The following is a 27,094-nucleotide window of genomic DNA, read 5'->3' as shown; positions in this document are numbered from 1 at the left end:
GCTGCATTAAACAATGCTGTAAATAGAAAAAAAGAGCCTTTCTGATGTGCTTCTACTACAAGTGATGGCCAAGTTTGAATGCCATAGAAAATACAATTCAATATTTAAAATATTAAAAACTGTAATGCAAACCAGTCAAGTTAGCAACTGCATCAGGCTCGTTACTCTTCTTTATTCACCATGTAATAAGTCACACAATTATCAGCATCCTCACATAATTAATACAGGAAACTATTTGTCTTGGTGAGGAAATGTGGTCTCTTACTTTCAGTAGTGATCTATTGCACAACTTTTAGACACATTGGGGGGGGGGGGGGGGGGGGGGGAGGAGTCTAGAAATAATTAGGAAATCATCACGATAGTGTAAGGGAAAAATCCTCTGGCAAATGAGAGAAACATTATTTAAAGGAGTCACAAGGCAAATATTTACTCATTTTATTTTCTCAGTGGATCGTTTGCTTAGATTTCTTGTTAGGTTTTTGATTGCTGGACAAAACAAAAGTGATGAAAATACCTTGAGCTCTAAGGTCGTGACGGGGTTTTCTTTTTATCATATTCTCATATTGCATAGACTGAGTATCTAATTAATGATGGAAATCCTCACATTTAAAACTTTTGCCCTAGAAATACTTGACTTGGGCACTGATAAACAGCAGAAAATGAATGGATAATGAATCGATGGAATGGGTTTTTAATTTCTAAATGCCTTGGTCCACAAATGCCTTGGTCTGAAATTACACAAAAAAGCATAATTTTAACTAAAGCTACTACCAACCACAGGCTAGGAAAAAGGTTATATCCTTTACAAACTTCAATAAGTTAAAATCAGTGCTTTTAGAGACCTGCCATTGATTGACTTTTTAATAGGGAGTATTTATTGGCCAGCAGAGCTCAATTCACTGCAACAAAAGAAAAAAGCAAATCAAGAAAACATCTTTGTCAGTCTGACAACACATGCAATGGAAACAACACAACTAAACACAGCAACAAACCTATTTTTGTTCAGAAAAAGGCTGTCCTCCTTTACTTAAACTGAAAGCAGATTAGAAAGGGATTTTTAACGGACAGTTTAAACAAGATGAATGATTATAGTAATATGAGTCAGTGCTCATAACATTTCTTTTAGTTCAACTTGATAATTTAATGAATAGTAAAAAGAAAAAAATGTTTTGAGATTGAAGGTGCTTCCTTCCTTCCAGCTTGTGTGCTTTGCAGCTACTGGCTAAGGAAGGAGACCTGCTTGTCTGTCCTGCAGTTACCACCTCCCTGCCAGCAGAGGCAGCAAAACGACTTCTGTGATCATTTACTACCAACATAGCCACTTATACAATCTCCATAAATCATGCTGAACCTGCTAATCATAGCTCAGTATCCATCTTGCCCAAAATCATAAAATAACACAGCTGACATTTATTCTTCTGTATCTTGTGAGTTTAAATCATGTAGCTCTGAACACACAGTGTATGTGTGTTTGTATTTGCATGTGAGTGTGGGGATGCACTATGTTTAGGACCACTGGCATGAGCAGTCAGTGGGCTCCTGGATAGTGTAGCTGACCCAGGTTGAGTTGCTGCTGCAGTAAAGCTGCACAGAGCGCCGCTGCAGACCAGTCTCTCTGCAGCACTTGCAGAAGCGAGCGTACGTATTGATGTTATAGTTGTAGATGCTGGCAGAAGGACACTTTCCATCGCACGACACGATGTTCACCTGAAAATGGAAGGGCAGATGTCTTTCATGTAGAAGGAGCAGACAGAAGGCCATCAAATAAATGCACAAATAAACTTTGGGAGGGAGAGGCAGCCATGTTAAGCTTAAACATGAGCAATATCAAAAACTATAAACACCAAATACTGAAAATTGAAATAACTCCTGTTGATGGCTGCAAAAAATTTGGTGTTAACTATTCAGATGGTGCACATCAAATAATCTCCTGGAGAAATCATGACCACCACAGCTTCCAGAATACTTTGAGCCAGCCAATGGCATTGCTGCACTTGCATGAACGAAAACTCTACACACACTGCAAGAAATGCAAAGTTAAAATAGGATGCTAATAACAAGCTGCAACCACAGAAAGTCAGACATGAGTGTTTACCGGTCTGTTGCTGCGGCAGTCATTCTTCCTGATGGTCATCCTCACTGTCACCTTCTGACATGACTTTCCGTCTTCTTTGCCTGTTCACACAACAAGCCAGAAGGAATTCATTGGAATGAAGGTAAAAAATACTCATAAGATAATAAGGATGTGAACAAACACCAGGAATTGGGAGGATGAGGACAGAGGAAGGAAAGCGATCAAGAGCCCTGAGAAGCTCAGAAGCTGTTGATCATGCAGAAGTAGTTTAGCCATACATAACCTGAAAGGAATAAAACAGAGGGTGTGTGTATAAGAACTTTGCAGCTAAAAGCATTAATGAGAAAACTTTCCACTCAGGGAGAAATGATCAATGAGACTCAGCATAAACATTCAAAACTGCTGGAAGGATAAAATCTGTCATACATTTATTCTCAACATAAATTAGCTTCGACTAAAAACAAAATAAACTGATGTTTAAACAAATACAACAAAGACAGAAACACGAACAAAACATGAAATCTGCCATCAACACACATAGCATTAAATTAAGATGTTATGAGTGCCATTTAGTTTTCTCAGAATAAATCTCAGGACACTTTCTCTACCGCTTTGACTGTCGCCTGTGTTATTAAGCTGTTGTGTCATTGATCTGGACTAAATGTGTGTTAGTTTGTTTGAAGCTACTCTCTGTAAACTTACATAGATAACTCAATTGAACTCATCTTATTGTTTATTTTAAGATTTTATTGTAAAACCAAATTATTTTGTACCCCTAATCCTGCCACCCTAAAATGAATTACTGCTTTTTTGTTTGCACAGATGATACTACTAAAAGGATGAAATGCCACACACAGAAGATTCTGTTTCCCACACAGCTCCCTTTGGAGGGCTGCAGCTATAGTGCAGCAGCATGCAAATCTTCAGCAGTTCAATGAAAAAAAGACCCGCAGCACTCCCAGCATCATCTCACTTCACTATCTAGTGACACATGCAGATATCTAAGCCCGACTACTGGGCCACTACCAACAGTACATTGTTGGCAATCAACAATGCACTGCCCAAACAGTGCTAAATGGGGAAAAAGTTTATTTGTTGTGTACATGTACACATGGGATCAAGGGGGGGGGGGTTCTGTCCTCTCAAGTGTGATGTCATTTTTCATGTAAACCAATTAGACTAGACAATTGGACAGCATATTTTCTAAAGCCAAGTGAGGTAGAAAGCAAAGAGGAAGCTACATCAATTATGTTTTTTTCCACATGGACTTGAAGTGAGACAACAGATGAGAGGACTTTTCTGCAGAGGGGAGTAGGTGTCAGTCAGACTTTGGGGTTTCCTGTGTGTGTTCTGTTTTTTTTCTTAGAGGGAGTACATTGTTGAATATCAACAATGGCACTGGTAAGCCTTGTTGTTTGGTACCTCTTTCACAGTTTGTGTTAACTGTGGGAGTCAGGGGGCTAACAGGGAAAGGGAAGAGAGGGAATCCAGTACCTGGTGGGATTGGTACACGATGGTAAGCTGCAGCACATAAACCATAAACCCACTTGTATGTCTTCAGTTGCTTTTCAGTGACAAGAGCTTTAATCATTTGGCATTTTAGAGCAAGTCTGTCATTATTTGTACTGATGACACAGAGTTCACTGAAAAGCACACTGACAGTTTTCTAATGTAAATAAACAGAAGACAAATGTAACGGAAAACAGCAGCTGGGATCCAGACGTGAGCCAATTCAGACAATGTGACTGAGGATTTTAGACTGAAACGAGCAAACTGAAGGGCAAACATGTCGGAAACATGTTGAGCGGCAGATGAAGGCGCTCTTCAGTGTCAGCTGCAGGCTACAGCTCTACGCTAACTACACAACTGCTGTTGTGATGCTCTCATTAGATACTCACACGTCTTGCAGCATCCATCCATGTAACTTACAACAGTTCCACCGATCTGAGTGCAGACGAGAGTCACAACGTTAACACAAACACAGAAAAATGTATTTTTCCTCCACAGTTTGGCCAGCACAGATTCTGAACTTTGATATTCTTCAGCTAAACTTTTGTGTAACTACTGAACATGCCGTGGATTTGTTAATCAAACTTTTTAAGTGAGCTACCATTATTCTATAGAAAAAAGTCATCTTGCAGTCTTGCAGTAGTTATAACTACTTTGAGCCTGCTTAAACTTAAATTTAATATGGATCAGCCTGGCTGTCTGTTTGAGAATCACCTTTTTACATCATTATCACACAGCAAAATGTTTTTGATGAAAAAAAAAAAAGATTAAAAAGAAATTAAAAAGATTAAAACTGCAAGATTTCCCTTCCAAAGGATACGTTGACAAATTATAATCAGTCAGTATCTTTTATCTATTTGAAGAAAGAGATGTCTCTTTGAATGTGTGTTGTGTGTGTGCACGCGTGCGTGCGTGGGTGTGCGCTGCATGCTGACCTTTACACACTCTGTTTCATTGAAGGGAGGGCAGCTGAAGGAGTAGGAGATGAGTGTGGGCCCAGCCACAGTGTCTGTGCAGTCAAACTTCATGCAGTTTGATACCCAGGATCTTCCCGGCTGAAAAGCATTGACAACATCAGCAACTGAACTACAGTGAGCAACTTAATTTGACTTACAACAAAATGGGAAAGAGATTGGTGACGTATGATCAGCCTTCTTACTTTGTGTGAGTCCGCCTGAGATCATTTTTAAATCAAAGCTGGACAAAGTTAGGACTAAGGCCAACTTGACTATACTGTCAAATCACCATCGACTAATTAAACTAACAGTAATCAATTTCAAAGATAAGAAAAAATATACAATAATAAATATTGTGTTAAACTTTACCATGATTGTGTTGCTGAGGTTAAACAAAAAACTACATAATATGCTAGCTAGCTAATAAGCTAGCTTTGCTAACTTCAACTCAGTTCCCACCAGCAGACCAAAGTGTTACACAAGTACACATCAAGACTGAAGAATAATGTAAAAGACTGTTTGTATAATATTGTGGCATGTTGGGAGCAGCTAGTTATCTCCCATCATGCCTCGGGTTGTGTTCCCATTCAAGACGATTAAACTGTGTATTTGCATTTGTTATGGCTAAGTAATTCATATGACCGTTCCTGTTCACTGATAGATGTTGTTTTGATAGAAAGACATGTTACACCATGAGTGAGTTCATGTGCGAGCACAGTGTAGCACGGGGAACTGTTCAATAAAGAGCTCCCCCTTCCTGCTTGGGGTGGAATAACAGACTCAATCTCTGCGTGGGTCCTTTCTTGTTAAGATCCCTCAGTTCGCCACAATATAGTGTGTATGTTAAAATAGTTTTTTATTTGGATGCAAAATGTTGCTGAACATCTTTTCCTACCTTATAGAGACCTGTTGTTCCATTCTCATGCTCATAGATGCAGGAAATATTCTTACAGATTCCGCAGCACGTCGACTGGTCTTTGGGAGGCACGTAGATCTGATTCTGAAAAACAAACATGATTACTTTCCTTTTCATTTAAAATACTGTGACAGTGAGCTTTAATGAGTCAATGATCATAACCACTTATCCAAAGATTAACTGTGACAGTTCAAACAAAATTAAAAGCTTCTAGATTCGTGCTCTGCTCTCAGGGGAGAAGTTTATGTGAGGTCAGGGCTGTAACTAGGGATGCTGTGGTATCTGTGACAACGCAGAGTCTGCTAAGTTTAATGTTGCTCTGTGTTTAGTACGTTACACACCAGCAAGAAAGCAGACATAACATAAATGAAGCTAACAGTTTTTTTCTTTAAATCCTTTTTTTCTCCTGCTTCAGCAACAAGTTCTGTTTGTGTGCAGCAGTTTATTAGTTAAACTTTGGTCAAGTGAGATGACACAGCTGAAATGTGTAGGTTGCCAGTCCAACATAGGGCTAATACAGTGAGGCAGACAACCAAACATACCTATGAGTGAAGATACCAAGAGAGGAAGACCCCCACCCAAGCAGGAACCTTCCCCCTACTTGTCTGGGGGCAACAGTGTTAACCAATGTGCTTTTAAGTCACAAACTGCCAAAAAATCACAACTTTAGAGTGGGCCATCAAATACTTATCCAGATCACAGTCCATCACTATTCACAGGTTATTTTAATGTGTGAAGTACAGAAAGAAAGTAATATGTTTCCTTGTCATAGGCTCGCTATAGTACACAGACTAATGAGAATTAAAATCCAAATGCGATCTTGACTCTGAGCTGAATTTTGGTGAAGACCCGTTCGGCAATAATTGTATGTTCGATTAAAACTTTCTGGTAGAGAACACTCCCGCTAAAAATCCCATCAAAATATTTTCATCAATTTGACAAGTTATGCAACCAATTCATATGGAATAACAGAAGCCCTAGAATAAAGCTTAAAAAGCTACAGCAACCAATGGAGTCGGGTGGCCTGGGGGTCCCAAATTTACTGTTTTACCATTATGCATTCAGTCTGAGACACATGGTTCACTGGGCTATCTCTCCAGAACAAGCCCCCCCATGGTTTAGTCTTGAGAGTACCCTGTGCTCACCACTCCCTCTGATGCACATTTTAACCACCAAGCTCTCATCAGATATACAAACCAACCCCATTCTTTCGTTCCTGCAGACGGTCTGGAAGAAGGTGGCCTTGCCGTTAAATTTTAACTCCCACCTTCATACTGAGGCCTCCATATGGCTCAATCCCAAACTCTGCATTAATAAGTCTCCATTTCTGTGGGTCAAGAGAAGGATACTTGTTCTTGGAGACCTGTAATCAGGGGAGAATTCTCAAGTTCTTCAATGACCTTAAAGCACAGTTTCAGTTGCCACAGAGTCAGTTTTGGAGGTATTTGCAGCTCTGGCATTTATTGCTCAAAACCTTTGGTCTCCACACCACCTCCAACTATTGACTATCTCAGCTACATCAAAAAAACATCTTCGTGAAGTCTCTAAATATTACTCAGTGCTAATTAAGGGCATGAGTAAAGGGCTAACCGCCCTACGGTTAGCTCGGGAAGCTGACCTTGGTGTGGTTTTTACAGACCAGGAATGGACTGTAATTTTGCAGAATAGTAAAAAGATGTCCAGGGAACTTAGAACTAGACTAATCCAATTCAAATTATTACACCGAATTTACTGGTCACTACACAGATTGTACAGGGTGAACCTCATACAGTCTCCTGAATGCTGGAGATGTCAGACTGGGGTGGGCACATATTGACCCATATGATTTGGAGCTGTCCTATCAAATCAACTATATGATGGGATATTCCTTTTTCGCCAAGACTATTCGTTTTGGGGGACCAATCACTCCTTAAACACGCTCTGCCTAAGGCTCCTGAGTGGGTACAGACTGCATTGATGCTGGGGTGTAAACTTATTATCTCCCAGTGGAAGGCCCCTTCCACCCCACTTGTCTCTGTATGGCATATTCAACTAGGGAGACTCGCTGCACTAGAACAACTCTCATACAGGCATCTGAATACACTGGAGAGCTTCCACCTGAAGTGGGATCCATATCTGTTCAATCAATCAATCAATCAATTAAAGCTTTATTCGTCACATGCAGGTTGCCCTGCAGTGAAATGGGACCCCCCCGACCTTACACATATAGCACAAACATTACATGGGGATACAGGTCGGAGATTGGTAGAATCAGGAAAAAACATTGAAATGTACACTACAGTGGGGAAAGTACAAGAGGAAAAAAGAGACCCCTACTCATGCTGTGCTTCCATGGTAGGACAGCATGAGAACAGGAAACAAAAAAACTCCTTTGCACAAAAAAGCACATAAATGTCCACAGCACAACATTGTGAAGACATGACAAGCCACAGGGGTGGGTGGGGGGTGAGGAGTAATCCGAAGAAACACAGCAGCCACCCTGCACAGCGCTATCATCAGAATAAAAGGATCAGACTAGAACTTAGAGTGGGACAGACATTGGGATTCTGACGAAGCACTCTCAGAGATGACAGAGTGTGGCATGCAGCAAGACCCACGTAGTCAAAGGCTGGCTGTGTTGTTGTTGTTTTTTTGGGTGGTTTTTTGTTTTGTTTTGGGTTTTTTTGTTTGTTTGTTTATCTCTTGTTTTGTTTGTCCCCCCTCATTTTGGTTTTGTATTACTGTAGTACTGGTCGGCTGTTATGCTGATGCTATTTTTATGTGATGTGATTTGTATCTACAGTGGACTGTAGTGTTCTAAAAATTCAATAAAATATTAATCACAAAAATAAACTTTCTGGTAGCTCTTCTCATATTTAACACATTTTTAATGAGAAAATAAAGAGAAACAAGACTAACAATGAGGATGGAACCTTAACATAAAGTCAGTGAGATCAAGATCTTCAATAAAAGGTCTGTGCTGGTGTGTCGCGGTCTTACTGGTTGGCATTGGTTAGAGCAGTTGACGCTGAAAGTGTGGAGCACATGGAAGCCGCTTGCTGGGTCAAGGCTGCGGCTGCACTGCCGGCTGTAACACAAACCGTCGTCTCCACGCTCAACCAGAGTCTGACCGGGCCTCAACACTCCTCGCTCTCCAAACACACACACAGCCTCACGCACTAAACACACAGAGGTCAGAGGGTCCAAAGTTGCAGGCTGCACTTACAAGTGGTAAAAACATCTGTTTTAAATACTAACCAAACATTAGACAAACAGAATAAAAACAACATGCCCTAACGTGCACTCTGGCTCAGTTCAGAGCAGGTTTGGTAAGATTAAACTTAAAATGAATTCCTCGTCAGAACGTACCACACTTGTATCTTTTGCAGGCACACTGGTTCTGTGGATCGGCTAGAAAGGCCCGGTCCAGCTGGGCAGCCTCCCCCTGCAGAACACAGACAGAGAACCAGGGTTACAGATTTGTATTAATGCATACAGAATATACAAAGAGTACATTACACAAGGAACCCAAAAATATTAAAACACACAGAGCCAGCAGACAGACACCTGGATATATGACCCATAAAGTCAGGTTTTATGAGCAATAATCTGGAGATACAGTGTATTCAACAGGTTCAGGACTTACCAGGCCACATTTTGGGGAGGCAATCTTTTCACAGGAACACTCTGAAGACAGAAAATAAAAAAACGACCATTATTAAGTTGTTTAGCTGAGATGACACCACACAACACCAGATACTCTGCTTTGTCATAAAACAAATGTAATGTCATTTTAAATTGTGGTTCTAAAAAGATATGACAGGCCTAGTACTGATCTGAAAGAAAGGCTTTGGACTAATTTTATTGTTCCTATCATGGAAGGGTTTTCCCCTCATACCGCATGTTTGGTTGGGACAGCAGTGACCAGGATTGGACACAGAAACCACTGACATCCCAACAGGACACGTGAGCTGAGGACACCTGTAGGGTTCACACACTGTGCACACACAAAGAAAAACATGCAAGTCATTTATGCGTTCTAGCTGTCCAATAGTGGGATCATTTTAACATGAAGTGGATCAGCGCATTTTTATTCTTGGACTCCACTGCAGTGACTTTACATGAGTCATAGTTCAGAACAACAAAGGGTCTACTACACATGGCCTCACTACCAGAGATGGGCAGTAACATGTTAAAGCAACGTGTTACTGTAATCCGATTACTTTTTTCAAGTAACGAGTAAAGTAACGGTTTACTATTGCAAAAACAAAAGTAGTTGGATTGCTGTTACTTTCCTGTAAACACGCTGTGTTACTGCGTTACTACACTGTGATTTCGTTTGTGAGAGTGTCTCATGACAATGACGTACGAGTGTACGACGCCTGTGGCAGCAACAGACGTGTGTAGATCAACAATGGATAATATATGGAGTGCAGGAGAGGGTATGACCATTAAAGCTTGGAAGCACTGACATTGAATTTGATTCCGTAAAAAGTAACAAAAACATTATCGTCCGCTCTACACTCTGCGTTTGGAGAAAACTTCTTTCTACGGCAAAAAATTAAACTTTAAATCTAAGCAAGCACCTAGCACACTGCCACGGGAATGTGAAATTTACAGAGAAACCCCCAGATCCCCCACTGACATGACTGTTGAGGCACCGGGCAGACCTCCACCGATGGAATATGCTGAAAAAATAGAATTGGGCTGAAAGGTCTATTGCTTTATTACGTATTCGTGTTTTTAAAAAGTAACTAATTGCTTTTGAAACTAAGTAATCTGTAAAGTAATGGGATTACTTTCTTGGAGAAGTAATGAGTAATTAGTAACTAATTACTTTTTTCAAGTAAATTGACCAACACTGCTCGCTACACACTAGTTTTTTTCTGAGTGGCCCCTCCTAAACAGAATGTTTGAACAGAACATGGGCTTACAAAACAGAGATATTCACTCTCACTGACATCATACAGAACCAAGGGTAGAAACACAACTGTCCAAAACCGAGAGTCTGCAGCCTAAGCTTTTGGCTCTCAGGGATTACTTATGCACACACTGACCTTAGTATTTGAATCTCTAAGCAAGTCTAATGTGTACAGCCGCCTTTGTAACAGTAGACGTATGAGAGAAAATGAGGAAAGTATAATAATTCCCTTCTAAGTAACAAAGAATTGAAGTCGTGTTACAATTTTAAAATGATCCAACTATCAAAAAGCTTAAGATTAAGAACCAAGAATAAAAGCTGAGAACCCACATCTTTGTCACAGTTATATGTCACAGATATTTACAAAAAACACAAGTGACACGTTAAATCAGCCGACCTTAGACCTTTTCACTTTTTTACTCCAACTATTAGCTAAAGCTACAGGTGTGTGAGTGTGTGAGTGAAAGCACGTGTGCTCTGACCACACTGGTAGGTGGGGCAGCAGCGATCTGTGGTGTTGCTGTCGACAGTCAGAATCTCACCATCCTGGCAGAGGGGAGGCGTCTCCACACAGGGAGCACACACTGTATGAAAACATACATTTGTAACCGCACTGATAACTTTAAATTATTCTCTAATAGCTAAATGTTGTGCCACAGAACAGAGAAGTTAATGTGATCAGTTTTTTTGAACTGACTGCAGATGTGGGCGAGACAGCAGCTGCCTTCAGCTCTGGTTGCAATCAGAATCTGGTCGTCTCTGCAGGTGGGAATGTCTGACTCACAGAGCACTGGATCACATTCTGCAACACAACAAAGAGGATTTGCTTTCTCTTTTTTTTATACTTTTGATAGTTTAACTTGTCAAGATTACAAGAAATAAGACAAATGTCCACCTCTGTGTGCCTACGGGTTGCAAGATTGGTGATAATAAAATTAAGAACATGTGCTCTAGAGGAGCAACAATGACACAGCCCCGAAACAGGAATGGTTTTACAGGTGAAGGACACTGACCTTTTCCCCTCCTCATCTCTGACCTTTTTCCCTCCTCATCTTTTCTGATAGTTTTTTCACTAGTTTTGCATTTGGCTTGGGTCTGTGTCACTGCAGGTAGCATGAGATGGGGTGATACCTAGACCCTACAGATCACATCATCATTTTAATTTTCAGGTGTTTTTGAATTCAGGTCTCTGCAGGCTGATCACACTACCCAGTCCATATGCATATAGATATCCCACATATTTTTTTCCATTGAGATCTGACATGTTTTTAAAGTGTTCCTTTAATTTTCTTCAGCAATGTAGATATGCTTTATACAAGAGGTAACCTAACCTAGGTATGATACAAGCATGAAATTGTCTAATCTAAGGCTCTGTAAGAAAGCAGTGGGTTTTTGTTTGGTTTTTTTATTCGTCTTTGAAAACTGCTCTGCAGTTTTGAATGTGCAATGTTGTCTCTGTAAACTATGACATTTCTTAAGGCATTACAGTAAATATATTATATAAAATAATTCCTTGTGTGCAGTACTTACACAGCACTTAAACTACAATGTGATAGTTTTAAAAATGTGTCATCATCTGTCAGTGATCACAGTGTACATAATAAGTGGTCAACTGGAAACTCACCACAAACATAGTCTGGACAGCAGGAGTCCTGTCTGTAGTATGACACCAGCTTCTCCCCATATTTGCACTCAGGAGGGAGCTGGTCACACAGACTCTGGTTACATACTGCAAAGTTAGAAATCCCATTGTCTCATTAGATAGCTCATTCTTTTTTCTGTTTATTATGTCATAAATCAAAACAGTCTCAGGTCTAAAGAGTAACAGTTATTGATTTGGAGGCTATCTTGCATGTTTCAGACAAAAGCACTTAAACTCACCACAGACTTTTTGTGGGCAACAGCTGGTGTCATCAGCCAGACTGATGATCACCTCCCCTGCTCGACGGCACGCAGGCGCCACCATGCTGGAGCAGTTGTATTCCACGGGAACGATGGTGTCATTGTCGCAGCGGTACATGCAGCAGGCATCCTTCGCGGCTTTCCAAACCTCACCATGTGCACGAGGAACACCACCGCTGTCAGTGCAGGCTGCAGACAAACATACACTCTATTTTAGATACACATGACTACAATGAATCTTTTAAAGCTCAAACAGAATGTGGTTCAGCTGACTGATGCTGATTCAAATGGGAAACTTTCCCAAACTAAGAAATAATTGTATACGAATGACCTTTCACACAGATTTCAATGTAGGGCTATATTCATAGAGTATTTATAGAATTGTGCTTTTGTTATAAGTTGGATGTGCATTAGTTTCTAAAGATAATGAAATGGGTCTGAGAATAGACGACAAGACAGAAGACAAAATTTCAAGTTATGCATTTCAAAGTGCATAGAGTTAATGAGCTGAAATTTTGAGAAAATAACTCAAAATTTAAAGTTAGCTCTGCCAATCAGGATGCTCCATGAAGGTTCATTTCCTTGTCAGCTCCCAATGCTAAACAGGCAGGTCAGAAATTAGCAAACTTTCAAAACAATGGCAATTTATTCATGTTTACTATACATTGGTAGCTCACTGTGGAATCTGCTACCAGGTAAAAAGGTAATGATGCTATTCACACACTTGATTAGCAGAGCTAACCCACAATTTCAGCTTACTAACTCAAAATTTTGAGAAAATAACTTGAAATCTTTTCTCCTTTTTCATAGGCAAAAACAAGTTTCCTTAGACTAAACAGTTGCATAGTTCTCAGCATTTTCTTCTGATCCCATCACAATAATCCAATACACAGACCTTCCCTTCTTGCTTTGTGCTCTGTTGGTAAACTGGGCTCTTACCGCATTTGTCAGGTGGGATGCAGAGTGCAGAGTATGGCCGGTGAAGGAGTGTTCCCTCAGGGCACACACAGCCCTCAGTCAGACCAGAACACTGATCTGGGTCAGAATCAAAGTCGTGATTGGGGCAGGACTGAGACGTGCAGGCTGGTAGACAGGCCTGATACCTCAGAGTATTGGGACACACAAAGGCTGCAGGAGGAGACGCAGACATGTCAGTGCCATCAATCCATTATTTAGCACTTTCTCTAAAAACAGATCAATGGGATTAACTGGAGACCAAAATCAAAGCAGAGTTGCTCAGATGGAAGCGAATATAACAGAAGTTGTGACAGCTGGACATTAAACTAAAGTGTTTGCTTGCTACACAACAAGGTTTAATCTGACAACAATCTTACGGCAGTAATTTGGACTCCTCCACTCAATGCAGATATTGAATTTGTGACAGGAAGCCACATAAGCAGCCAGAGCCACACACTGGTTGTTCACATACTCCGAGTCTCGTACCCAAACCTCACAAAACGTGGTGGGTGGGACCTAAAAACAAAGAAAGAGCAATTACTTGAAACTAGTAATATTGTTACATAAGTATATTTGAATACCCCTATTTTGTAATTATATTTGCAACAATCTGCAGTCATTTAAAATGATATTTTTGCTCTTTTGACATCTTCTACTCAGAAATAACAGAAAGCTTCCCTGTAACTAAACACATCTGGAAATGAATGAATGTATGGATTTACATACAAAGGCATGGCAGGGGGTAAAGGCCTGGTTCTGCAGCATGAAGAAGCAGCTGGAGCAGTCACTGGTAGAGCAGTTGAGCTCACGGCGGCGGCTGTGGCTGATGTAACTTGTGGTATTAGGAATCTGCCAGCTGTCGATGAACACAGCTGGATCCTCACTTTCACCCACTGTGGTCCCATTTGCCAAAATCAGGTCGTTTGATGGATCTCCATCACAGAAGCCTAAGACATGCATTTGCATCATGAACATCACCTCAGTCGTGACATATCATGACATTTGTGTCCACAAAAGTGAAATAATGTTTTGATGGTGTGCCGAGAAAAACAGGGTCACTATGCCACAGGTTTTAAACCTACCAGAATGATATCTTTACTGTGTAATGTTAAAAAGAAAGAAATGGTTTTTTTACCACAGAGGCCCATGGTGGGCAGTTTGTTGCTGGAGCTGTCAGTGTCGATGACCATCATCCCTGTACTGTGGTACCACTGTAACTTAAGACCGGCCGGGCTGCGGATCAGGTACATGTTGCCTGTGTCGTAAATCTCAAAGCCGTACTTTTTGAATCGAGGTTTAGCATACCGTGAATTGACATACAGCTGAAAGAAAGCATCAAGAACTAAATGTCATCACGTAGATTTTTATCAGTGTTTTAGCTTTAATCAGAAGCAGAGTATCTCCTACCCTCCTCTGCAGCCTGTTGATAATGATGTGGTTGGATTTATGGGTGATGTTGAGTGCCACCAGACACAAGTTGGTAAAATTCCAGAAGAGCTTTAAAAAGCAAAAGAAACTCAGATGACAGAACAGAAACTTTTGTCCAGATCACTGTCAGAGCAACTGGCATGTGTGACATTTACTCACTGGTGACTGTGAGTCAGCGGGACACTCCTGAACCAGAACACTGACAGTTTCATTGGGCAGCTGGGTCACTATAAAAGAGGCAGCCTTGTAGATGGCAACGCTGTTCCCATCAAATGTGATCACGTTCAGATCAGGGAACATTGTGCATCGACCTGGCACAGTAGGGATACCAAAGAGCACAGTTAAAGATAACAATCTGCCAAAGCCAAATATTTATGGGAGACATTTAAGAATTATCATCATTCAGTCAGAGCAAAATTTAAAAGTGTGGAGCAGATTTTCTTGTAAAAAAAATAAATAAATAATGTGTTTCCTTCATTTATGTGTTTTCCTCACATGGACAGTCCCACTTAGGGCAGCACTTGTCTCCATTTACGAGGATAGCAAAGCCAAGCAGGCCACAGTTTGGAGGGTCGGCAGTGTAAGGGCAGCTCTGGGATTTGTTGAACAGGACAAGCTGGTTGTTGACACAGATGTACTTGGTGCAATCATCAACGATCTCTGCATATGGAGGCTGGTGCAAAATAACAAACAAACAAAAAAAACCCAATAAAAATCAAAATAAAGGTTATTTGTTGTTTGTAATTAGGAAAGTAAAACCATGTTTTTTGGCATTGCAGTAACCAGTGAGCAACACTCAAGATTCACGTTCTATTATTTAAAAATATATTTAGTTGCAAGATCATAATTAGTAGATCATAATTGCATAACAGACCAGATTTAAGTGCACCTTAAATATTTAATCAGATATCTAAGCTTAATCTTTAGATGTTCTGTGTCTGAAATAAGCATGCTGTGCTAAACCAGGAAAAACACAAAAAAGGAACAATTCTACAGTCCTAGATATTCAGTCAGGACCACTAGTCAAAAAAGGCTGAAATTTCCCTCTGCAGGAAATATTATATATTATATTTATATAATATATAATATGTTTACAAATATATTATAAATATATTATATTTGTCAGCTTTGCTTTGTCCTGGCAATTCCCTTCCACACAAAACCATGAAGTTCAGGAAAGAGTAGCAAAAATAAATCCAGTGCAGAACAGAGAATACAAAAAATACAACAATTCAGACACTGCATAGAAAGAGAAGCTAGGATGAAGGTGGGTTGCAAAGTGGCTTGCAGATGTGCAGCAACTACAGGTGGGCAAAAGAAACTTAAAGCATGCTATCTGTGTAAAAGAAGAAGCAGATGCAAGCACTGAGATCAGCTGATGTGCTATTACTGCCTGAGTTTGACTTTGTAGCCTGCCTGAAGTAATCCAATAATAAACTGAAATGAAGCTGAATAATAAGTGAGCCCACCGTGCACATCCTTGTAGGTAATAAACTCATAGATGTTGCTCCCTCTGTTGTGTGACTGGTTGTTTCCGCTGGTGTGTGAGGAAAAGCCAGCGCTGGAGATGTTGCTTCACTTGGACTCGTCCGATCAACTTTATCCAGCACAGTTGTTTGGACTTTAATGGCTGATGGACGGGAGGTTGTAGCAGATGTGGGAATACTGAGTTTTTGGGTGGAGCTCACCACATCAGGCACTGGTGTCACCGGTTGGGATGCAGATGGTGACACATCAGTCTCTGTAGTTGTTGAAGTTTCCTCAGATGTGGTTGGCTCTCTGTGGACTGAAGTTGGTATAGCTGTAGATGTTGTGAGTGTAGTTAAAGTAGGAAGAGGCAGTGGAGTAGTTATGGTGGTCGAGTGAGGTTCTGCTGTGGTTGTGTCAGGAGGTTTGGTTGTTTTTGCTGTGGTAACTGGCTCTGCTGATGTTGTGATGGTTGTAGTTGTCACTTCTGATGTAGTTGTTGTGTCAGAGCTTGGTGTGACAGTTGGTGGGCTGACAGTGGTTGATCTGGTGGTTACTGCTGCTGGCCTTGTTGCTACTGTTACCCTAGCGGTGAATGGCCTGATGGTTGCACGCTCAGTCGACGTGGTTCTGGGAGTAATTCTTGTTGTCACAGGAAGTCTGGGTGTTGTCCTGAGGGTGGTCGTCTGTGTGATAATGGTAGTTGTCAGAGTGGATGTAACCCTTGAAGTGGACACCAGCCGGGTGGTGACTTTGTCCAGGATAGTTGTTGTCCTAGGAGGTGCTGTGGAAGTAGTAGTGCCAAGTGGTGATGAAGATGGATGGGATGTGGTTGCAGATGTTGTTGACACCTGGACTCTGTCTGTTAGTGGATGCATTGTCTCTGTAATCAGTTGAACAATGACAGGTCTTTGTGTTGTGGTAGCAACAGTAGGTGGTGCACTTGCAGTTGCTGTGATAAGCTTTGTCTCAGGGGAAGAATGCATAGGCAGGGGTGTAGACAGTTTTTTGGTTGTGGTGGCTATGAATTTTGCAGTTGATATTTCAGGAGGTGTCCTGGTTTGGGCAGTGGTAGGTATCGATGCTGATGTTGCAGATGTTACAGTTGGCTCAGTTGTTAGTGGAACGTGAGGAATTGTGGTAGTTGCAGTGGACGCGACCACATGGACAACAGTTTCAGATTTGACCTCTGGTGTCGTCTCCACTGTGGCTCTGTAGACTGGGGTGGGGGAGCTCTGCCAATGAGAGGGGCGCCAAGGTTCTGAAATACTAATAGTAGTAGGTGGACCGGTGGAGCTATCAGTTATGGGGGATTTTGACACAGGAGTAGTTTCTATCAGGTTTGTTGTGATTATAGGAACTGTAGACACAGTGGATATTTTTGGTATTTCTGGAGGTCTTGAGGTTGCAGTGGCAATTGTGATGGTCATTCTGTCTGTAACCGGGACAGCTGCAGACCAGGAAGTTTTCTCAGTATAGACTGTAGATTTGGACAAAGGAGCAGTTGTGGTTTCAGCCTGTGCTGTGCCAGATGCAGGGGAGTCTGTTATAGACACTTTCTTTGTGATTGTTCTCCAGTCTCTAGTAGCTGAGGTAGAGGGAGATGGTACGTGTGTGCTTGGTGCAAAATGAGTGAGGGTTGTTGTCGTTAATTTGGGAGCCGTTGTTGTGGGCGTTGTCAGGTCTGTAGAGGTGGTGTGCAACATCCTCTCTGTGGTTACAGATGGTGTTATGATGTGTGGTGTTGTTCTAGTAGTAGTAAAAGGTGCAGCTGGTGTGACTAATTCCGTCATCTTCGTTGAAATGATTTCTGGCAAAGCTGTAGTTACTGTTTCCACAGAAGGAGAAGCTGGAAGAGCTACAGCTGTTGTGAAGGCTGTGCTTGGTGAGCCAGATGTGATGGATGTTGTAACTGTAGTTCCTTCCACTGTTGAAGATTTTGTTCTGGTGTCAGTGTGTGCAGAGATAGTTGTACTGGGAACTATAGTTTTTTCTGTAATTACAGAAGTTTCCGGGACCAGAGCAGGACTGGGGCTGGAAGCTGTGATGATCAGAGCGATCCCTGTGGAATGTGTTGTGGCCTCTGTGGTCTGCACAACTATAGGAGTGCTACTTGTGGTTGTCCCCTCTAGAGAGGTTTTGGTCGGAGCTGCAGTGGTGGTTGCTGACTCAGTAGTCACAGGAGTGATGGTGAATAGTGGCTGGAGGGAATCGGTGGACTTGGTGGTAGAAGTGAGCCAGAACAGGGGTGTCGTGGTGAAAGAGGTGCTACTTGTCCTAGAGGTGCTGGGACCAAAGGGACTGACAGCAGAGCTCAACGGTCCACTCATCCATTTTGTTGTACCCATAATAGTAGTGGGCGGAGCCACTGTCACTTTGACAGTTGACAATGGTTCCACCACCTCTGGTCTCACAGGAGTGGGCACTGCCGGAGGCATTGGGGGTTCTATTGTACTGGAAGGTTCAGGACTTGCAGAAGGAGAGATAATGGCAGGTGGTGTTTCTGAGGAGCTGGTGTGCAGACTCGCCTCTGGAACAGTGGAGGTGATTTTGGTTGTGGGAGCAGTGTGTGGAGGAGCAGCAGAGGCAGCAGTAGTGGAGGTGGTGGTATTAAAGGTACTGGTGGAGGCAGTAGTACTTGCAGTGGTTGTAGAAGTGGCAGCTGGCTGTGCAGCAGACGGTGTAACGGGCTGCACAGCGACTGGAACCTTGATACCTGTTCAGCCAATAAAAGGTTTGTTAGAGAAATAACAAGCTCAGAAAAGAGATACAGGTCATTAAGTGGACTGAAACAGTGCAGATGAGTTTGTTCATACTTTTAGCGTTTTAGCAGGGATATCAATGATTAGGTTAAATTTGAAACAACTGTAAATTCGTTTTCCTAAATGTGCAAAATTGTGCATCTAGGTGTATTACTAAAACCATAGCAATATTAACTATTAACTTGATTAACACAGAGAATTTAATAAGCTATATTACCTAACGCAAATATCAATGTAATTCGCATTTTTCATTTTTGTTATATTACTATATTATTGTGTTGATTTTACCTATAGCTTTTCTATAGGTTGCCTATTAAACAACACCTATTAACAAATTGAGGAAAGTATATAAATTTTTATAATACAGACACTAAGGTAAGATTTAAAAATGACAGAACAAAATTTTATGACTAACAGTTGAAACCTTTCAATGACATCCGAACAATATACATATATACCTTAAAAACCTGTTATTAGCTTTATTAGCAAAAATTATCAAGTATCAGTATCAGTGCTTACTAATATTTAAAAAAAACTACCAACTAACTAGTATGTTTAGCCTTTATAAATACTGTTCATCATAAAGTGTTACACAGATACTCACAGTCTTCAATGTACACACACCGATGAGTGACCTCATCCAGGACCATGAGTGGGGGACAGACAGGAAGGCAACCCTCCACTCTGAACAGAAAACAATTGACAGCTGAGACTATAAACTCTGCATCGGTACTCAGAGGCCAAAGCATTAAGAGCTGTTAACAAAGGACTGCGCATACAAAATACAGTGGGGCAAAAAAGTATTTAGTCAGCCACCGATTGTGCAAGTTCCCCCACCTAAAATGATGACAGAGGTCAGTAATTTGCACCAGAGGTACACTTCAACTGTGAGAGACAGAATGTGAAAAAAAAAAAAAATCCATGAATCCACATGGTAGGATTTGTAAAGAATTTATTCGTAAATCAGGGTGGAAAATAAGTATTTGGTCAATAACAAAAATACAACTCAATACTTTGTAACATAACCTTTGTTGGCAATAACAGAGGTCAAACGTTTACTATAGGTCTTTACCAGATTTGCACACACAGTAGCTGGTATTTTGGCCCATTCCTCCATGCAGATCTTCTCGAGAGCAGTGATGTTTTGGGGCTGTCGCCGAGCAACACGGACTTTCAACTCCCGCCACAGATTTTCTATGGGGTTGAGGTCTGGAGACTGGCTAGGCCACTCCAGGACTTTCAAATGCTTCTTACGGAGCCACTCCTTTGTTGCCCGGGCCGTGTGTTTTGGATCATTGTCATGTTGGAAGACCCAGCCTCGTTTCATCTTCAAAGTTCTCACTGATGGAAGGAGGTTTTGGCTCAAAATCTCACGATACATGGCCCCATTCATTCTGTCCTTAACACGGATCAGTCGTCCTGTCCCCTTGGCAGAAAAACAGCCCCATAGCATGATGTTTCCACCCCCATGCTTCACAGTAGGTATGGTGTTCTTGGGATGCAACTCAGTATTCTTCTTCCTCCAAACACGACGAGTTGAGTTTATACCAAAAAGTTCTACTTTGGTTTCATCTGACCACATGACATTCTCCCAATCCTCTGCTGTATCATCCATGTGCTCTCTGGCAAACTTCAGACGGGCCTGGACATGCACTGGCTTCAGCAGCGGAACACGTCTGGCACTGCGGGATTTGATTCCCTGCCGTTGTAGTGTGTTACTGATGGTGACCTTTGTTACTTTGGTCCCAGCTCTCTGCAGGTCATTCAGATTATCAGTGGTCTTGTATGTCTTCCATTTTCTGATGATTGCTCCCACAGTTGATTTTTTCACACCAAGCTGCTTGCCTATTGTAGATTCACTCTTCCCAGTCTGGTGCAGGTCTACAATACTTTTCCTGGTGTCCTTCGAAAGCTCTTTGGTCTTGGCCATGGCGGAGTTTGGAGTCTGACTGTTTGAGGCTGTGGACAGGTGTCTTTTATACAGATGATGAGTTCAAACAGGTGCCATTCATACAGGTAACAGGTGGGGGACAGAAAAGCTTCTTACAGGAGACATTACAGGTCTGTGAGAGCCAGAGATTTTCCTTGTTTGAGGTGACCAAATACTTATTTTCCACCCTAATTTACGAATAAATTCTTTACAAATCCTACCATGTGAATACATGGATTTTTTTTTCACGTTCTGTCTCTCACAGTTGAAGTGTACCTCTCGTGCAAATTACTGACCTCTGTCATCATTTTAAGTGGGGGAACTTGCACAATCGGTGGCTGACTAAATACTTTTTTGCCCCACTGTAAATAGAAGGAAAACTAATCAAGGATTTTATTTCTAAAAGAGCAACACTGTCATAATTCTCTTTTTAAACAATATCATGATCAGCATCAGGAAAGTTTCAGCAACATCTCTGAAATAAACTTTAAAAAATACTTCAAAAAATTTTCATTAATATTTAAGATCATAAATTGTATGACGGAGCAATAATCCCACATTTCTCTCAAGTATAGTAATGATGGATAGCTCCCATAAGCGTATTTTTGTTGTTGTTGTTGTTGTTGTCGTCATTACAAGATCTTTTATTGTGATTATAAGATCCCAGTTTCATAATTATGTGATTCCCCCCAAGTTCTCATTAAGTATGAATTGAAAAATGAAATTTGTAAAGTTTCTGTCAGTTCAAACATCAGCTCAGCATTTTCACTAAACATGTATTTGCAAGTAGTCAGGTTGATTAATGTCATACTAGAGTAAAAATAGGATGGCAGTCTGGAAAATCAATGCAATTACAAGTAGTTGTGGCGACCAAGCGTTCACCCAGTGGTTGACTGTGCAACTCTCTGGCCAACCATTTTTGGTTGGAAAGAGATTACACAGAAGAAACTTCACAGTTAACCCAGAGAAAGACAAGCTGCATCGAAACAAGTGAGGCCCAACTCAGACTGACTGCAGTCACTGCTGGATGGGTTGGAGAAAGTTTGCAGGTAAACAAATAGATTGCCATTACGCTGCAATCAATCTGAATCAGTCTCCACTGATGAGCACAACTCGTTTCCAGTGTGTCTCTTTGCAGTAGGGAACTTGATTCAATTGGTAGCCAACTGATTGTCCTCTTGTTATATTCCTAAGTAAAAGCAAGGATCCCAAGCGCCTATGTCATTTTGAGGTTAAATTGCTGTGCTGCAGGAACTACATTACCATTCGTGAAAGTGTTTTTGGATTTCTGTTTCAAATCTATGAGGTTTGGTTGGGCTCTGAATGAAAACAGATTTGCAATTTTTGCAAATTTATCACAGCTAATCAGCATATTATCACAAACAGATTGATCTCATTTAATCACAAACTGATACTAGAATGATGCTATCTTATTGCTGATTTGATGCAGCAGAGTCACTTTGTGGATGCACATGCTTGAAGACCTGGTCCCAGTCTTTGAAGTCTTTAATGTATGCGTAGAACTGACTGTTCAAGCTGATAATTCTGGCTGTAATGTTCAAAGTAAAGGGGAAGATCTTACTGTGGGATGGTGATACAGGCTTCAGCGAACGGGTCGCTGCATGTCTTGAAACAGGGGCTGACGCAGGCGTCGTACCTCCACTGACAGCGAGGAGCTGGTGGGGCGTCTGGGTTTGGGCCTGATCAAAAACACACAATACTTATTAAATGCTTAGTAAGCTTAGTAAGCATTATGGTAATATGTGACAGTTTAATCACCCCTAAAGTTACAATGTACACATGGCTGAGAAACAATCAAAACAAGGATTTAGTATCATTCATTCATGCAAATATCATTCATTCTGTAAATTTACATTATGAAACAAAAATAATGCTCATTTTAAATGTTTCTGTATATTAAACATCACATTTTCTATCTGGACTGACTAGAAAAAGATCAACACCATTAGCATGTCTGTATCTGGACTGGCATTTACTGCCATCAGCAAATGTTGCTGATATATTTTTAGCATCAGTTATTAGCCTCACTGCCCTGTTAACAGAAAATATGAGCAGAGGAGCCAGTAGTCTTGACCCTTGGCACCACAGAGAAGCAATAACGACCCACTGAATCCTTGCCGATACCCGAGTCAAAAATATAAAGCAGCAAATTAACCCAAGGTCCCTAAGGTAAACATCTAAATAAACAGGATGTTGATATAGAAGCAAACTGAACTGAGCAAAGAAAACAAGAGCAGATGTAAGATGTAAAAGTGAGGTCAAATGTCGCATGATATTTGAATGCAAACTATAATGTGATATTTAGAATCCTTACATAACAGTAAGGCAAATTTTAATGGATTATTAACACGACTCCCTCTACACTCCTACAAAGATTTACCAGAATTCATTTAAAACTTTTTGAGCTTTCGTGTTAACAGACAGAAAGAATATCACGCTTGCAAACGCTGCCAAAACAGTCGAGGTAACTAACATCTCTACTGTGATTTAACTCTAGAACATGCTGGAAGTCTGTTTATATGCAAGTCATGGTTCAAGTAAGTCTTTCACATCAAAAAAGTTAGGTTAGAAAAAGTTGTGCTTGTGAGGTCTTAAGCAGCCAGTTTCCAGTTCCAGCCCTGTCATCATGACCGCATTATTTTTTTTGTTATGATCATAAATAAAAAAATCAGCAACACTGATGATTACTGAGTGTTATGTGATGTGCTGCTGACCTGACAGTTTGAACAGCGTGGCCTTGCGGAAGCTGTCCAAGTGTTTGTATTTGATTAGGTAGAGGCGAGGTACAGCAGCATATAAGAAGAAGCCGGGTTTTGCATGGGACTCGAGTGAGTCATAGCCTGGGATCCAGGTGTTCCTGCGGAGGATGAAGGTGGCTCTTTCCCAGAATGCCTCGCTCTCCTGCCACTTGGCCAACGTCAACTGGCCATTGGGGCTAGCAGACAGGAAGTAGTTTGGCCTGTCAGCTGCCTCAAAGGAAACTCGTGACGTGTCTGAGTAAAAAAAAAAGAAAAAAATTCATAAGTATAAAGAAAAGCTCGCAAAGCAGAAGAGCTACTGTGATTATGTTTTTTAAAGGACAAATAAGACAAGTTGCTTGAATTTACCAGTTCTACTTATGCACAGTCACACTCTGGTGTTAAAAAATCTGAATAAGTTGGGGTGGAGTATTCTTAAAAAATGGCTTTTTTTAAAATCAGATATTGGACCTGTATATGATATGAAGGTGTGTTTTTTCATACTGGGAAACATCTTGCCAAACAATAGTACACTAACTTTGTGGTATTGAAAGGTTTCATGAAAGTACTCTTTTGCACTATGTTGGACTGGTGCACAGTAGCTGCGGTGTTCTCAGTCAGTGTTAGGTTACATCAAGAGATCAAATTAAACTTAAGCTGATGATGCTTAGATTCATTCACTGAATTCAACCTTTATTTCAACTGTTTGCTCTCTAGTATAAATGCAGTATAAACAGCATACTGCCACTGTAAGGAACAGCTTTTATATATTATTATTAACACTGAGTTACATACTGTTTAACTCAGTTGTGTAAACCAACAAAGATCAAATTCCTGCTCCTCACATACAAGGTCTTGAATAATCAGTCCCCATTTTATTTTAATGACCTTATAGTACCCTATCACCCTTGCACTGCAGGTTTACTTGTTGTTCCTAGAGTATTTAAAAGTAGAATGGGAAGCAGAGCCTTCAATTTTCAAGCCCCTCGTCTATGGAACCAGCTTCCAGTTTGGATTCAGGAGACAGACACTATCTCTACTTTTAAGATTAGGCTTAAAACTTTCCTCTTTGCTAAAGCATAGTTAGGGCTGGACCAGGTGACCTTGAATACTCCCTTAGTTATGTTGCAGTAAGTGCAGGCTGCTGGGGGATTCCCGTGATGCACTGAGTATTTCTTCTTCAGTCACGTTTCTCACTCACTATGTGTTAATAGACCTCTCTGCATTGAATCATGCTTGTTATTAATCTCTGGCTCTCTTCCACAACATGTCTTTTATCCTGTCTTCCTTCTCTCTCCCCAGCCAATCATGGCAGATGACTGCCCCTCCTTGAGCCTGGTTCTGCCAGAGGTTTCTTCTTGTTAAAAGGGAGTTTTTCCTTCCCACTGTTGCCAGCTGAAGTGCTTGCTCATAGGGGGTCATATGATTTCTAAGTTTTTCTCTGTATGTATTATTGTAGGGTCTACCTTACAATATAAAGTGCCTTGAGGTGACTGTTGTTGTGGTTTGGAGTTGTATAAATAAAATTGAAAGAAAGAAAGATCCTCATAGCAGCACATTTAACATGGCAGCTGAACACAGCCTTTACACAAAGAAAACCTACTGGTACTCACAATAGAAATTATTTAGTGGTGCAGCTTTATTTTCACTTTTTCACCAAAACTGAAGGCCAAAATACAATAGAAGTTTTGAATCCATATTACATGTTCTTATGCTTATCACTTGATTACATTCCTCGGTCCTCTTTTCAAGTGTAAAATAATTTTTAAAGTTTATTAAGTGGAAGAAAATGTATATTGTATGAAAATAATCCAAAGTGCAGCAGTATCTCCGCTCACATGTGATAAAAAGTGAGACTAGCTTTGGAACAAGCTAGTGTCTTGGCTTGCTCACCAGCCTGCAGCTCAGGTTGCTATATTAGCATTTAGCAATCTGATCTCTGGGCCATGCTACCAATGTAAGTCAATGAGAGTCCATCTCCTCCATCAGTGTTTTCACAGGTCGCACTCAAATCATTCCAAACACTGCCAAACACAAAGGAAACAGTGAAAGATGAGAAAGCCAGCTAGCCTGTTTTCAGTCGCTGCAGAGAGAGATTCTTAGTGAAACTCTGATTTTCTCATTAATGTAAGATGACAGGATGGAGAAAGATCATCCAGAAAATAAAATGTCAAACACATGTCTGTTATGTAGGAATCGTGCTTTCATCAGGAAAAGAAGTTCAAGCTCAAACTTTAAATTCAAACACTAGAAGGCACCACAAGGCAGTTTTTAAAGCGCTAATAAGCTAACATTAATTATGACGTAAATACCAGCAGTCCCCACCCTTTTTTGCGCTATGGACTGGTTTATGACCAACAATATTTTCATGGACCAGCCTTTAAGGGGTCACAGATACAACTAAATAAAACCAGTACCGGTACAAAAAAAAAAAAAAAGATTTATTCATAACACACATGAAAAGGCCCAGGGAAACAGAGTTAACAATAAAAACGATAAATAAAAAAAAGATAAAAACCAATAAAAAGCCCTGGAAACCATAAATCTCACACCCGAGCCTCAACTCTCGTGGGCCGGTACCAAACAACTAACGGTCCGTGGCCCGTGGGGACCACTGCTCTAAACAAACTTTACACAGCTGCTCTCAGTCTAGTGGAGTTTTTTAACACATGTTTTGGTTTTTGGAACTTTTATGTTCACTATTATTAATAATAAATTTAAAAGGTGTGAGGCAGATAGCATCTGCTCAGCAAAGGCCAACCAAACAATGAGTGCAATAGCAACAGCAATCAACAGCTAAAAGAAGAGAAAACATTGGGTTAACAATTATTTGCTAAAACTTTACAATGATAATATATCGCTGCTGTATTTTCAGCTTGATTGCTAAGCTTTGTATTTTGAAATTGATAGCTGAATATATATAAATAGAGTCTACCACACTTACAGAATAGATATTAAAGTTTGCATTCTTACGCCTTTTTCCTTCGTGTTGTTTTTTTTCTTCCAAGAAAAAAGAACTGGACTCCTTGTCCAGTCACCAGAAGGTAAAGAGTCAGAGTTGAGAAACCAGACATTACAGATTTGGCCAAAGAAACAAATTTTTTTTTAGCTGTGAATTTAACATCAGAGCTCCCCTGTTTAAACAGCTTCCTACTGGCTTTCAACCAGCATACCTGCGTCTCTTTCATTCAGGAGCCTGCTGTATTCTGCTGACAGGAAAATATACCACTGTGGTATCTACACAACGATCAAACTTTCCCAAACCCACTACAGAAGATCTCTTTCATGCACTGATACCACCAAACCCTACACTAGTAAAGCAGACACAGACTGTTTTCTACATTGAAAAGAAATGAGTGTAAAATAAAACTATAAAGCTTCTGAACTAACCAGTTTCCCACACTCACTAAATATAAAAACACAAGAAACTTCCTTCCTCTTGGAAGTCATAATTATTGTCAACAGTTGTAATTAAAATGCTGACATCATCATTTGAAATAGAAGAAAAAAAACGAAATCAGTTTTTTGAGCAGT

General features: G+C 40.7%; 1 protein-coding gene across 2 annotated transcripts in view; it reads right to left on the bottom strand.

The window, feature by feature from the left end:
* Positions 1-328: 328 nt before the first annotated feature.
* otog (otogelin) overlaps positions 329-27,094 on the bottom strand; it is a 66,654-nt gene continuing 39,888 nt past the window's right edge. Inside the window, exons 33-57 of one of the 2 annotated variants that reach the window (XM_080885636.1) lie at positions 23,537-23,815; positions 22,384-22,501; positions 19,476-19,555; positions 16,112-18,825; positions 15,138-15,315; positions 14,802-14,953; positions 14,622-14,711; positions 14,350-14,536; positions 13,941-14,161; positions 13,592-13,730; positions 13,197-13,385; positions 12,237-12,446; positions 11,980-12,084; positions 11,053-11,157; positions 10,838-10,939; positions 9,333-9,431; positions 9,081-9,121; positions 8,804-8,879; positions 8,435-8,613; positions 5,435-5,539; positions 4,519-4,638; positions 3,973-4,018; positions 3,497-3,568; positions 2,096-2,175; positions 329-1,707 (exon numbers count right to left, since the gene is read on the bottom strand). In XM_080885636.1, the coding sequence (XP_080741762.1) occupies positions 1,507-1,707; positions 2,096-2,175; positions 3,497-3,568; positions 3,973-4,018; positions 4,519-4,638; positions 5,435-5,539; positions 8,435-8,613; positions 8,804-8,879; positions 9,081-9,121; positions 9,333-9,431; positions 10,838-10,939; positions 11,053-11,157; positions 11,980-12,084; positions 12,237-12,446; positions 13,197-13,385; positions 13,592-13,730; positions 13,941-14,161; positions 14,350-14,536; positions 14,622-14,711; positions 14,802-14,953; positions 15,138-15,315; positions 16,112-18,825; positions 19,476-19,555; positions 22,384-22,501; positions 23,537-23,815 (5,888 nt within the window). In that variant the 3' untranslated portion in view covers positions 329-1,506. The remainder of the gene's footprint in view (positions 1,708-2,095; positions 2,176-3,496; positions 3,569-3,972; positions 4,019-4,518; positions 4,639-5,434; positions 5,540-8,434; positions 8,614-8,803; positions 8,880-9,080; positions 9,122-9,332; positions 9,432-10,837; positions 10,940-11,052; positions 11,158-11,979; positions 12,085-12,236; positions 12,447-13,196; positions 13,386-13,591; positions 13,731-13,940; positions 14,162-14,349; positions 14,537-14,621; positions 14,712-14,801; positions 14,954-15,137; positions 15,316-16,111; positions 18,826-19,475; positions 19,556-22,383; positions 22,502-23,536; positions 23,816-27,094) is intronic. The other variant, XM_080885637.1, reaches the window with a different exon arrangement.

The sequence above is a fragment of the Rhamphochromis sp. 'chilingali' genome (assembly GCF_963969265.1).
Source record: "Rhamphochromis sp. 'chilingali' genome assembly, chromosome: 6".
Classification (NCBI taxonomy): domain Eukaryota; kingdom Metazoa; phylum Chordata; class Actinopteri; order Cichliformes; family Cichlidae; genus Rhamphochromis; species Rhamphochromis sp. 'chilingali'.
The sequence above is the reverse complement of the archived record's forward strand: the minus strand, read 5'-3'. Positions and strand labels throughout refer to the sequence as shown.